The sequence below is a fragment of the Oculina patagonica genome, chromosome 8 (assembly GCF_052425735.1).
Source record: "Oculina patagonica isolate OP01 chromosome 8, crgOcupat, whole genome shotgun sequence".
NCBI lineage: Eukaryota > Metazoa > Cnidaria > Anthozoa > Scleractinia > Oculinidae > Oculina > Oculina patagonica.
This window is the reverse complement of record NC_135765.1, coordinates 32,500,656-32,512,730: the sequence shown is the minus strand read 5'-3', so window position 1 is coordinate 32,512,730 and position 12,075 is coordinate 32,500,656. Positions and strand designations below refer to the sequence as shown.

The 12,075-nt window shown below is 40.9% G+C and overlaps 1 protein-coding gene across 1 annotated transcript; it reads left to right on the top strand.

Annotated features, from left to right (window-relative positions):
• The first annotated feature begins 128 nt into the window (after nucleotides 1-128).
• Nucleotides 129-10,958, top strand: LOC144662194 (uncharacterized). Its single transcript, XM_078522953.1, has 12 exons — nucleotides 129-1,089; nucleotides 2,452-2,613; nucleotides 3,296-3,690; nucleotides 4,524-4,746; nucleotides 5,952-6,100; nucleotides 6,538-6,620; nucleotides 7,395-7,467; nucleotides 7,993-8,087; nucleotides 8,714-8,873; nucleotides 9,088-9,156; nucleotides 9,995-10,071; nucleotides 10,575-10,958. The coding sequence occupies exons 1-12, from the start codon at nucleotides 363-365 to the stop codon at nucleotides 10,741-10,743; spliced, it is 2,382 nt and encodes a 793-aa protein (XP_078379079.1). The 5' UTR covers nucleotides 129-362; the 3' UTR covers nucleotides 10,744-10,958.
• The last annotated feature ends 1,117 nt before the right edge of the window (nucleotides 10,959-12,075 follow it).

The following is a 12,075-nucleotide window of genomic DNA, read 5'->3' as shown; positions in this document are numbered from 1 at the left end:
TCCGTTTTTCTTCGTCACTCGTTGCTAATCTTCGGCGTGTTCCGAGTATTACCCCTACCCTCGACAGTATATTTTTCTATTTGTGAAATCGAGGCTCGGTGCTCGTAGCAACCAAACTCGACTTTCATTTGATGTTTGGCTTTTGTGAAGTTGACTTCTGGATATTTCTAAGTGTTTAGCCGGCATTTAGTCGCATTTAATGGAAATCTGCTGGTGGAAAAGGAAAAGCGAGTGGTTTGTGTAATTCAGCTGGAATAGATCTGCGTCTGTATTAAAAGCAGAGCAACTTAATGCAGATTTTTACTTAAAACTTTGCTTGTACTGTACAGTCAATTTCTGAATTCCTCAACTCTCTGAGTAAAATGAGCGAAAAGGACAATGTTGAAAAAGATCTAAAGGAGTCAGTTCCTGAAGATGAGCAAGTACCACGAGCAGATTCTAGTGCTTCTTCAGTTATAAGCAGAACTAGCTCTCCGGAGCAATTGCAAGATGATGTTTTCGGTGTAGAAAAACGAGAAGTCAGTACTTCAGAACAACTCTCCGCCGATATAGCTGCTAGGGGAATTATAAACCCTAAAAATAAGTTTTCGGGTTCTCCACCACAAGGGATACGCGGGATGTTAATAGCTGCAGCTGACATTGAAACAAATAATGCTGAAAATACTCAAGAAACAGATCAAGTTAAATCACAAAGAGGGGAAAACGTTGAAAATGAACAGTTACTAGACAAGCATGTGAGTACAGGGACAGAAGAAAATGCCCCAGTACCACAGGATATTAATTTCTTTCACAAAGACTCATCAACAAGTAGGCCGTCATCTGCAAGTTCGTCGTCATCTTTAGCAGATAAAAATAAGCGAGAAGTTTGTTTTGAAGATGCAGAGGGGGATCACTTGCTTCAAAAAGAAAGAAGTTTTATCTCTCATACTGGAAATACAACTGTAGAAGTGGTATCAATCTGTACACAGACAGAGTGGAGTTGGTTGAAAGATATGGAGTTGTATCAAGATATGACGCATAAATCTAAGCCTGACTGGGCTGAACGGTCAGAAAGGAAAACTTCTAGAGAAGTTCCAAAATCACCATCAGGTAATAGTGCTATTTTTGTAACACTGACGCAATTTTGCAGATCATTCTTCACTGAATTCAAAGACAAAATAGAGTTGTAAGATTTTGCTACCGGGGTTCGAAAGAAACCTGGAATTTTATTGTGGCACTTTAAGAAATGTACAGGCAGTAGGGAGGAATGTCGGTCACCTCGCCACCAAGCAATTTCGCCACCAACCAACTCGCCACCAAACAAAGTCACCTTGGGTCATGGATTAAAGAACGAGGAATACACCAGTTTTGGTTGGCGAGTTGGTTGGTGGCGAGGTGACCGGATACCGTAGGGAGAAATAATATTAAGATCTTGGGAGGGAAAAGGGTTAATTTGATATCAGAGTCCTGGAAAAATCAATCTGAGTCCTAGAAAAGTCCTGGAAAATTGGACAAGCCCTGTGCTACCTGCAGACTCTCTCTTGGCACGCTGGGAGAAAAATACGGTCTTAAGATTTTTTCCCTGCTGTATACCAAGCCACGAGGATTTGATGCTTTGGATTTTTTAAATCCTGTAAATCAGGTCCTAGCCTACAGGTGTGGCATGCGAGTGCTTTGCTTCAGTGGCCAAGCTATAAATATAAGTGGCAAAGTCCCAAGGGATTGTTTGCAAGTGGTGAAGTCACAAGGCAAAATTCCGGCCTGCCTTTTCAAAAAATGCACAGAAAAAAGATCAGGCAGGACTTAAAACTTGACTACTCACCATTCCCCTCGTGGCTTTGTGGTTCTTATTAAAAGCATTGTCACTGAAGCAAAGCCCCAGGGGGTACTTGACCTATGTTTAGGTATAGGGGTGCCGCTGGGGTTTTGAATCTCTGACCCTGTTTAGGATAATAAAACCAAATTGTAAAATACCTACCCTGTGTAGGACAACACCCCCTATTTTAAGACCCTATTTAGGACAAAGGACAACATCGACAATCATTTACACTTTATTGTGATTGCATCCCATACACGATGTTTGATGCATTGGAATGCAAACACCAATCCCAGCAAATAAAAATATGCTTTGCATTGAAGCAAAGGCGAAAACAATGTAAGTACTCGGCGACAGTCTTGCAGCCATACCCTGTCTCGGACAGGTTCAGGCCCTGTTTAGGGCCGGAGGAGTCAAAAAGCATACCCTATCCAGCAGCACGTCCTTGTATAGGCCATATAGGGGAGTGCCTCCCTCCCCTGAAGCAAAGCACTTGCATGAGAGAACTGGATAGCATGTGAATATACAGCCACCTCTCATTCGCTCCCGCTACTTCGTGTGAAACGCGAGCTTTCCATGTCCTTAAAGGAATTATTCTTGCAGCATCCAATGCATGATAAAATGTAGAATTTGTTTCAAAAAATGCTGTCTTTTAGCAACCAGTCATGGCTCAGTGAAAAGACGCAGAAGGAAATCAGTGGCAGGAAGGAGAACATCAGTGAGCAGTGACAAAGCACAGACAAGGGATGAGGACACTGAACTGCTCCCAGAGGTGGAAGAAGGACATGAGGCTAAACAACACTTTGGAGGAGAGGAAGGTGTGGTACTTATTAAAGAAAAAACATATTTAATGAACGAATGATAATTTTGGCATATAAGATAGTTTAAGGACATTCGCGCTAATTGTTGATGCTCATCCTTACTGCGCACGTAATTCATGGCACAACGTCTCGCCACGCCATGCAACGAGCTGGCTGGTCATTGTCGCGTTAACTTTGCTTGCAATTAACTGTCTTAGATGCACTGTGACCCCCACATTTTTTTAAACGGATCACTTTTGTTCACAATTATCTACGTTTTGTGAAAAAATGAAAAAAATCTATCGATTAAAACGGACCCTGAAAGTCCTTGATTTTTTTATTGAACGTCAAAAAGCTTTGAGGCAATGAGAAGAACGCCAAAAAACAGCATTAAGAAGGGTCCTGGAAAGTCCTTGAAAAGTCCTTGAATTTTTGGCCTTCAAAAGTGTACGAACCCTGTGCACTGTGATTCTCTTTTCTGTAGCATTTCCAGAGAGAGAGAGAGAAAGAGTAAGGGACTCTTCCTTTCTACCCCTTCTGGGCCTACTTTCCTTTTTCCCCAAAATTATTCCCCCTCCCCTTCTAGGCCTGCTATGCAAGCTAACATACCGGTATACTTTAGGTACCAGCCATAATTTAGCACCACTGCAATACATTTTGATCCCTTGAAAGACTCTAACTAATTTCCTTCCTTACAAAGGAAGTACAGGAAGAAGCAAATCAAAGTCATCTGGTGGTGTCCCCAGATCTCGTCAATCTGTCGTGTCGTCACTACCACGCACTCCCAAGGGAGAGGACATTCTATTCCGCCCACCCACAGTTGAGCCAGACTCCAGCAGCAGTTCAGAAGAATTTGAAGACTACGACCTAGAACAAGAATATTTGTTGCCAAGCATCGGACCTCCAGCAATCCTTCAGTACATGAAAGAGTCACAGAACCCTCCGCTATCAAATGAAGAAGTTCAAGATAGACAAGAACTTGCCCAAAATGAGATGTTGAAGACAAGTAATTTTAGTGGACCCTGCATGTTTTGCGAACAGGAAATACTGCCATTTCCAACTCTGGATGAGTTAGAAAGATTGACTCCAGATCAGGTAATGATTTGTTATAACAATAGGAAGGTTTCACTAAAATATATTTTTTGGATTTATTTGTTGTGATTTATATTAATTGGAGAGCAGGGTTGGTGCAGTGGTGAGTGCACTTGCCTCTCCTCCAGTATGGCCCAGTTTCGATTCCCAGACCCTGCATCTTACCGGTGTGGGTTGAGTTTGTTGTTAGTTTTCATCCCTAATGCCCTGAGGGTTTTTCTCCAGGTTCTCCTTTTTTTGTCTGTCCACCCCGGGGGGGGACTCCCTATATTGGCCTATACGGGGAGGCTCCGCCCGAAAGGGGTACCTTTTTTAGGCTTCAGGTATACAGAAGGGTAGGGATTTCACGAGTTTAGGTATATGAAAGGGTATGGAAATCTGTCATTTAGGTATTTAAAAGGGCCTTTAATTAAAATATTTCAAACAGACGCAATTTATGGCTGTATTATTTTAATTTATTAAGCGCTACATGAAAATAACAAGAAAACGTCCTGTCCTATCCACGTCATGTCTTTTAGGTATATGATAAAGGTACTTTTTTCAGTTGAAGGTATATGAAAGGGGTACAATTTCTGTCAAAAATTATGGTATATAAAAGGGTAAGGGGTTAGAACTCAGGGCGGAGCCTCCCCGTATAAAACTTTTTTGAGTACCCCCCCCCCCCCCCAGGCCTCCACAAAAACCAACGCTTGTTAATTTGAATTTAATCATTCCAGGAACAGTGGATGAAGAGCCATTCATTATTAATTATTCCTATTTATTACCAATTCCCATTTACAATTTATTTTGTTTGATGGTTGTTAATTAAAAATAAAATTCCACTAACTTTTCTTCAGCTGTACTGTTGTCCTCAATATGAACGTCTTGTGAAATTTGAGCTAGCACAGAGAAGTGACACGGCTCACTTGGTAGACGAGATGATTGACATAAAGCCACACCCACCCTATGGAACCAAAGCTGCGAGAAGAGCTGCAAAGGAAAGAGCAGCAGAACGAGCAAGAGAACGTGAAATGGAGAGACAGCGAGCTGCTGGTGCTAACCCTACAAACTTCTATGCATGTAAGTGTCTCACAGCTCAGGGGGACGTAAATTACAGGGATGGCGCAGTGGTGAGAGCGCTCGCTTCCCACCAATGTGGCTCGGGTTTGATTCCCGGACTGACGTCATATGTGGGTTGAGTTTGTTGTTGGTTTTCGTCCTTGCTCCGAGGGTTTTTCTCGGGGTTCTCCGGTTTTCCTCTCTCCACAAAAACCAACACTTCTAAATTCCAATTCGATCGGAAACCTGAGGGCCACAGGTTTGTCAGTCGAAAGACTGTTACGGTATGTGCAACCCTCATAAAACAAAGTTGATTTTTTATTTTTTTATTTTATGTTTTTTGTTTTTAAAAATAAAAATTAAATTTTGTTCAAAAACAATACCTCAAATTTTATTAGGGTTCTTAGTAAAGAAATGCGTAAGGGGTAAGGATAAAAAAGAAAAAGAAGTTGATGAGCATGTGCATCCAAAGACCATCCAGTTGATACTTATTTGATGACAATTTAAGACAGGGTTTTCAAAACAAGCCGGCACCTGCCGGAGTTCCACAGCTACTTGATAATATGTTGCCGGTTACTTTGGCCACGGCAGTCAGCTTGTGACAAAGAAGCACGGCTTGTCACAGCCGCCTACTCTTCAGTTGCTGATGCCTACTTCAAGACATTTTGAAATCCCTATTAAGAGCTTGTTTTTGCCTATTTTCATCATTACTTTGGTCTACGAAGGTTTATTTCATTTTCTTTTGATCAGTTTGCATGGTACATGTACAACATGTATTCCTATTGGACCTACTAACATCTTGAACTTGTTTCAATGTAATTCTCATCCAAAAGGCAAATAATTAATGAGGCCTTCGAAGGGGTAAAAGCGACAAGCGACATGACCCTGAAAACTGGCGACATGGAACATTTTAAAAGCGACAAGCGACATCATTACAGCACTAAAATGTGACAGCGACATGAAGCGACAGCAAAACAATGGGGTAAAAAACGACAGCGACATTTACAGCTGTTAGCTAGGCGACATGGGTTCTCAAAAACATGCGACATTGCGACACGGCTACCCCCCTTGTTAATAGGGTCACATATAGAGTCCAGCCCTGTTTAAGAGGTGCAAATCCACTCCCCCCCCCCCCCCCCAAAAAAAAAAAAAAAAAAAAAAACAGAACAAAATGATTAACCATAAGCACGTCAGTTAACAAATGTTTCATTCTGCTTTTTATTTAGTAACACGTCAAATGAAGACCATCACATACTCATTAGCATCTACAAAGTGCATGGAAGAAGGTTGGACCGTGCGGCCACCTTCACCATCATCGACGGATACTGAACAAATTCATGATCCATTTGTCATTGAAGTCAATCCTCTCCAACTTGTAAGTGTAAACGGCCGATTCCCTCTATGGCGCACGCCTGCAGGGAATCGTGGAATTTGTATTCATTGTGCAAAGTCTTGTGCATGGTTTGATGAATACAACTACCATGATTCCCTGTAGGCGTGCGCCATAGAGGTGCGCCATAGAGGAAATCTGCCATTATGAGTCTTTTAACAGGCCATTTCTGAGTTACCCTTTGCCTCTGTTTCAAAACGAGTCTACGTGTGAAACCATTCAAATGAAAATGAGTTTGATTTGCATGAAAATGTACCTGTATGTGAAACTCATTTTCATTTGAATGGTTCGCACATTGACTCGTTTTGAAACAGAGGCAAAGGGTAATGCGGAAACGGCCTATTTCCTGAGTCCTGACAATTTCTTTAGACATCCAACAACAATTTGCTGTTAACTCTTACATTGTTTAAATTCCCTTACAGAGGAAGCAGGCATTTCTGGAGAGATTTTATGAAAACAAAAGAAGATTTCTTTTACTTCTCCCAGATGGCACTGGAAGCTGCTAGTATCCTTTTGTGAGGTTTAAAATTTGTGGTAAAAAATTCAGGGGCAGATGTAGAGAAATGGGGACTGTAGCAGTTGTTGTGCAGCTAAGGGAGGAGAGGCAAGGAGAAGTTGCCCCTTCCCCGGAAAATTTTCAAGATGCTGTTTCCTGCATTCTCGACTGGGAGCTTTTGTGAGGGAAAAGGTTTAGGCCTCAAATAACAGACTTAAAATTTCCCAGATGAAAGAGAGGCAGATGCAGTCCCCTTAACCTGCATTCAGCCATTCTTTTGTGTTTTTTTTTTTTTTTGCCCCCACAAAAAAAGAATGCCAGATCCAAGGTTATGCACCACCCCACCCCTCTCCCCCTGGGGTGAGGTGGTAGAAGACAGATTTCTGCACTTTGGAAAAGTACATGATTTGAAGAAGTGTTTTCATAATTTATTCATGTATGGGGAGGGGGACAGGGGGGCAGGAACCCGGGAGAAAAGGGGCGGGAAGCGGGAGGAGAGGGGGCGGGAAGCAGGATTTCTAAGGTGGCGGGAACCGGGAGAAAATGAGTAAAATTTCGTAACATTTCATTATATTTTGCAAGACATGGAACAAACAGGAGAGAACTGCTACGGAAAGGGGCGGGAGTAAAAGGCACGGGAGGCGGGAGGATCAGACCCCCCTGTCCCCCCCCCCCCACATGTATGAGGGTCATAATTTAGGTGTCCTTCACTCAGCGTTTGTCTTCCATCGTTGTACATGTGTCCATTCATTAAATGCAATATTTCTTAACTTCATTGTTCAGTTATCCAAGTGGCAATGTTGCAGTTATGATAACTGCCACAGAAAAAGGAAAGTTTACATACATAGTATATGATGTAAGTATATGTGCCACGGTCACCAGCTACAGAAGGTCTACAGGGCAAAGTTTTAGATATATTTTTTTTTTGTGAAAGAAAAAGATGGTCAACTACCTCGTTGTTGCGTGCTTTATTGGAAACCTTTCGGACCTATTTCTTTTGTTCTGGTTGTGGTTTAAGAGAATGTGAGTAGTTCCATGTTTTTTTTCGCTTTTTTTTTCAACACACAAGCGCGCGCATGAAAAATCCTCGCACGAGGAGACGTGTTTTTTTTGCGCGCACTCTCGTGAAAAACTGAAAACCATGAAAACTCAAATGTAGTTCGGTTTTGGCTTCGAGAGCTTGTCCCTCGTATCAAAGGACTCCAAACGCGAATGATCACTTCATTTCTTTTGAGATTCTCAATGTCGTCTTGAGTTGGGTGGTCGAGTTTACCATGTGGTCGGGTAAAGACGTTGCCTATTTCACTGTGAAATGAAGTCCCATATGTTATGTGGATAAGTTGAAAATAATTCTTTCCTGTTTTTTTTTTTTTGTGCACAGGACGAGGAAGAAAACGAATCAAACCCTTCCCAGATGCTAGGAATATTTGAACCATCCGGCCATGGAACTTGTTACTTTAGAAATGGCGCAGTTAGGTAAATATATCTTTGTAAGGACGTTCTTCTATTCGACCACCGACTGGTTAGGTCAGTTGGTAGAGCACCAGACTGTCGTGCGGGAGGTCTCGGGTTCGTCGCCCAGACCGGACCAACTCTCAGGGACTTAAAATAACTGAGGAGAACGTGCTGCCTTTGTAATGAAATCTGCAAATGGTTACATGTTCAAGTCTTCTCGAAGAAGGCCGATAAACCGTAAGCCCCGTCTCCTGTATCTTCAGTGTTATGGTCAGCAGGGGACGTTAAAGAACCCACACACTTATCGTAAAGAGTAGGGCACAGAGTTCCCGGTGTTGTCTCTGGTCTTTGCCTGTAGTACTGTTAAAACCAATCGTTACAAACAGACTATTCTTTGAAGTAGAAAACGTTTTAGAAATGTATTTGCCCCCTTCTTTCGTTAACATTTTCCTGCTATGTGCCAGTTTTGCGCGAATATTTTATTCATCGCGTAAAAAGGCATTGGTGGGGGGGGGGGGGGTTCCTTTCTGAGGTTTGCACATAGTTTTCTAGTCTGAATTTCAACCGTCTTTTCTGTTATTCTGCTTTATCAGCTTAGATGTTCCTCTCTCTGAACATTGTTTCTCTATATATTTTTTTATGTTTAGACTCGTATTAAATCCATTTTTTGGAGTTCTGCTTGATAAAAACGGTGCTCGAAAGAAGAAATGGCTGTGGCATAACTTGAAAGAGCACGTGCACGCTCCGCCCTTTCAACCAATCACATTCATGATCACTAAACAGCTGTCAATCAGATGTTTGTCCCAGGTAAGTGAATTTAAATGGTTTCCTTTCTTCAAGGAATAGTTTTTGATAAAGTTCGTTCCCAAATGCGCAGTATTTGATAAGGTTCTAAACTATTTTATTATGTGAATGATAAAATTTACTTTTAACAATATAATGTAAGCTTTATTTTTAAGTAAACGCCTTGACTTTTTCTTGTGTAGACAATACTAATCGTTTGCTTCTCTCCATATTTCAGAATAAGACTGTTCTCACTTTTAATCATGGTAAACATACAGCTAGGTTCAACGTTGGAGCAAAACTCAAGGTATGAATTCATATAAAGAGCGCATTTAGATGTTCACGGAATTGGAGCGAATGACTTTTGCGGGGTTTGCAAATCAATAGATAGTGCAAAATGCTAAATGGTAAAATAAAAGGATTTGCATTTGCCTGGTAAAGATAGCCATAAACTTTTCCCACTTACTAACATACTACCCCAAATGTTGCCCATCTGTTATCTTCTGGTTGTTTCAAAGCTTCTATACTAAATAAAATCATTTTAGACAGCTTTGGTTTTCGATCTGTATATATACATATACGGGTGGGTTGTTGTGAAAATTGTCGTCGCTTGTTAAATACATGTAACGAAAGAGAATTCACCACGCTTGCCTGGATTCTATATAAGGACACATTAAGAATATCCCGTATGGCCGGAAATAACCCCCAGACCGGAATTGTATCCGTTAATTTTAGCAGTTGCTTGATGATTGCTTCGCAAGTAGCATTAAAAAGATCAAATAGTCTAACCATGAAATTCATTTACATATTTTGTATATATTTTCTCGGCATATTAGCGCTCCCTTCAGCTCCGAGGGCAAATAAATTTTATTGAATTGAATTGAATTGTGACATTTTCGCGATTTCGCTAACCACGATTATTAGTTATTGTTTTCGAGGAATAACTATAAATACCGCTGCAAAAGACAAAAGAGACTGGAATAAACTACTGTATGTGTACTTGCCTCAAGAAATAACAAGCGTTCTCCATAAGAACAATCTAACTGTTATCAACTGACAAGACTTCCCTAAAGTCGCCAACAGTGCTTGCTATGACAGAGACTAACAATCATTTCACGACTGATCTGTTTGTTGTTTGTTTGTAGGCTGTTATGAAAGCAAAACCACCCAGCGCTAGAGACAGTTATGAGATGCACCTTGCTGAAGTGAAGCAGTTTGTAAAGTAAGTACCAGCGAAATTTTCGAGCGGCTTGTCTCAAGATGGTTCTTGTAACGTTTTCGAAAAGGAAAACACGTTAGAAGAACCACTTCGAGACGAGCTCTTTGAAACATGACATTGTGTAGTGTGCAACGGACAGAATTCGCATTGCAAAACACGTTCATTTTTCACTTGCAATCGACGGCATGTTGCTTGCTGATATGTAGCACTCGGCGTTGATTAATGGTATAGTTACTAAAATGCAGCTTGAATGACAGTGTTGCCGATGTAACCGACGAAGAATGTTAAGGCTGGTTTTCTCTAACGACATAATTTTTTTTCTATAACGACATAACAGTTTCTGTTGTAAATAATTATAAGCAAAGGAATGAATAAACTCATTCTTTTTTTGTTATCTTCATGAGGAATTGCAATTTTACGCAACTTGGGTGTTTTTTTTAAGAGAAAATGTCTAATCTTTCAACAAGAAAATAAACGATGTCTAATATTGCATTTTATTTTTTCAGTATTGTTTTAGATCGTGCCCAGAATGCCATGCGCCTCCCTAACTATCCTCGACTAGACAAGATTCCTTTGCCGCTTCGCCTGCAGAGAGCGAGGGATGCTGGGAAGAAGGCTCGGTTACAAGCGTCGACTCCCAGCAGTCAACAGGAGAAGACAGTGATCGTAAACTAGGCGCCAGTTCTCTTACACAACGCAAGAACTTTCGTGTTTTCTTTCCAAAAAAAATGCCTGGTAGATAACTAGTTCAAGTTCTTTCGTGACATACGTTTGGTGAACATGTTCTTCGTGTTGCAAAAATGAGTTGTATATAGGTATATTATTTTAAAAGAGTTGTATAGTCTATAACGCACGAGTTAGTTGCGGCAAATAAATTATTTTGAATATAAGTGGTCTGATATCGTTGTTTCTCTCTTCTGCTTGATCCGGCTTTTTCAAGTCTTGCCCCTTAGCTGTACGAGCCAGCTGTAATACAGTTGAAAACGGTTTTCGAAAGACTGCCGAGCCTTCTAAAGAATCGCGTCTCAAATAGATAGCAAACGAAATCGTAACATGAGGCAAAACCAACAGGGGAAACCTCGGCAAAACTCCCCCCGGGGGGGGGGGGTTCAGCCTGAAAACGGGAACCCCTTTCGGGTGGACCTCCCCGTATAGTCCACTATAGGAAGTATCCAACAAGGAGGGGGGACGTACCGTATCACAGCGGTCGCATCCAATTTATTTAGAAGATGGTACCTTTAATTTGAATCTTTATTCAAGACCACTGCAGAGCCCACTAAACCAAAACATGACGGAATTGCGATATCTAACATCAGTATATACTAAAACAGTGGATAGCGTTTTTGGCGTGCGCTGATTGGGTACTAAACTCAGAATATCCTTTGCTATTCACCTCCGAGCAACTCGCGCGCGAAAACTGTACTCGTTAACGGAATAAACTAGTCAAAAGTCATCCTATCGGGATATATTATCTCACTGAGTATATATTAACCCTTAACCCGCTAAAGCAAATGACCTTCCTTCGTAAATTAAAAAGTATTAACCAGATATCCACGCATGGGATACCATTTGAAAGGTGTTGTTTAGTAAATTGCACAAAGCACTTAAGCAAATAAAAAGAATGTTATGACTTTAAAAGAAATGAGTTAAAACCTTGAAAAGAAAAATATTCAAAAAGTTGTTTATCTCCGTACATTTTAGGTATACCCCCAAACTATATCTTGTTTTGAAGCTCTCAGTGTAGTGGTTGATTTCAGTTATGTTGCATACCACAAATGTGTCAGGCAAAAAAGTTCTAAAAGTTATAGGGGTGGTCAAGCAAGTCACAAATAGGGGGAGGTACAATTTTATGCTTTCAAAATGCAGATCTTTTCAAGACATTTTTGGTGCCAAAATTTCAAATCAATTGAACAAATATTGACCAAGTTATGATGTTATGTGCCAATTGGCACTCTTGTGGGTTAAAGGGTTAAAACAACTATTCACCTCAGTGTTGGTGGCTAGTGG

Excerpts from the sequence above, each read along its gene's own strand:
- LOC144662194 (XM_078522953.1), top strand. The coding sequence starts at position 363 with ATGAGCGAAAAGGACAATGTTGAAAAAGATCTAAAGGAGTCAGTTCCT. Across the intron at positions 6,621-7,394 it reads GATGGCACTGGAAGCTGCTA|TTATCCAAGTGGCAATGTTG; the intron begins GTATCCTTTTGT and ends TTCATTGTTCAG. Across the intron at positions 9,157-9,994 it reads ACGTTGGAGCAAAACTCAAG|GCTGTTATGAAAGCAAAACC; the intron begins GTATGAATTCAT and ends GTTTGTTTGTAG.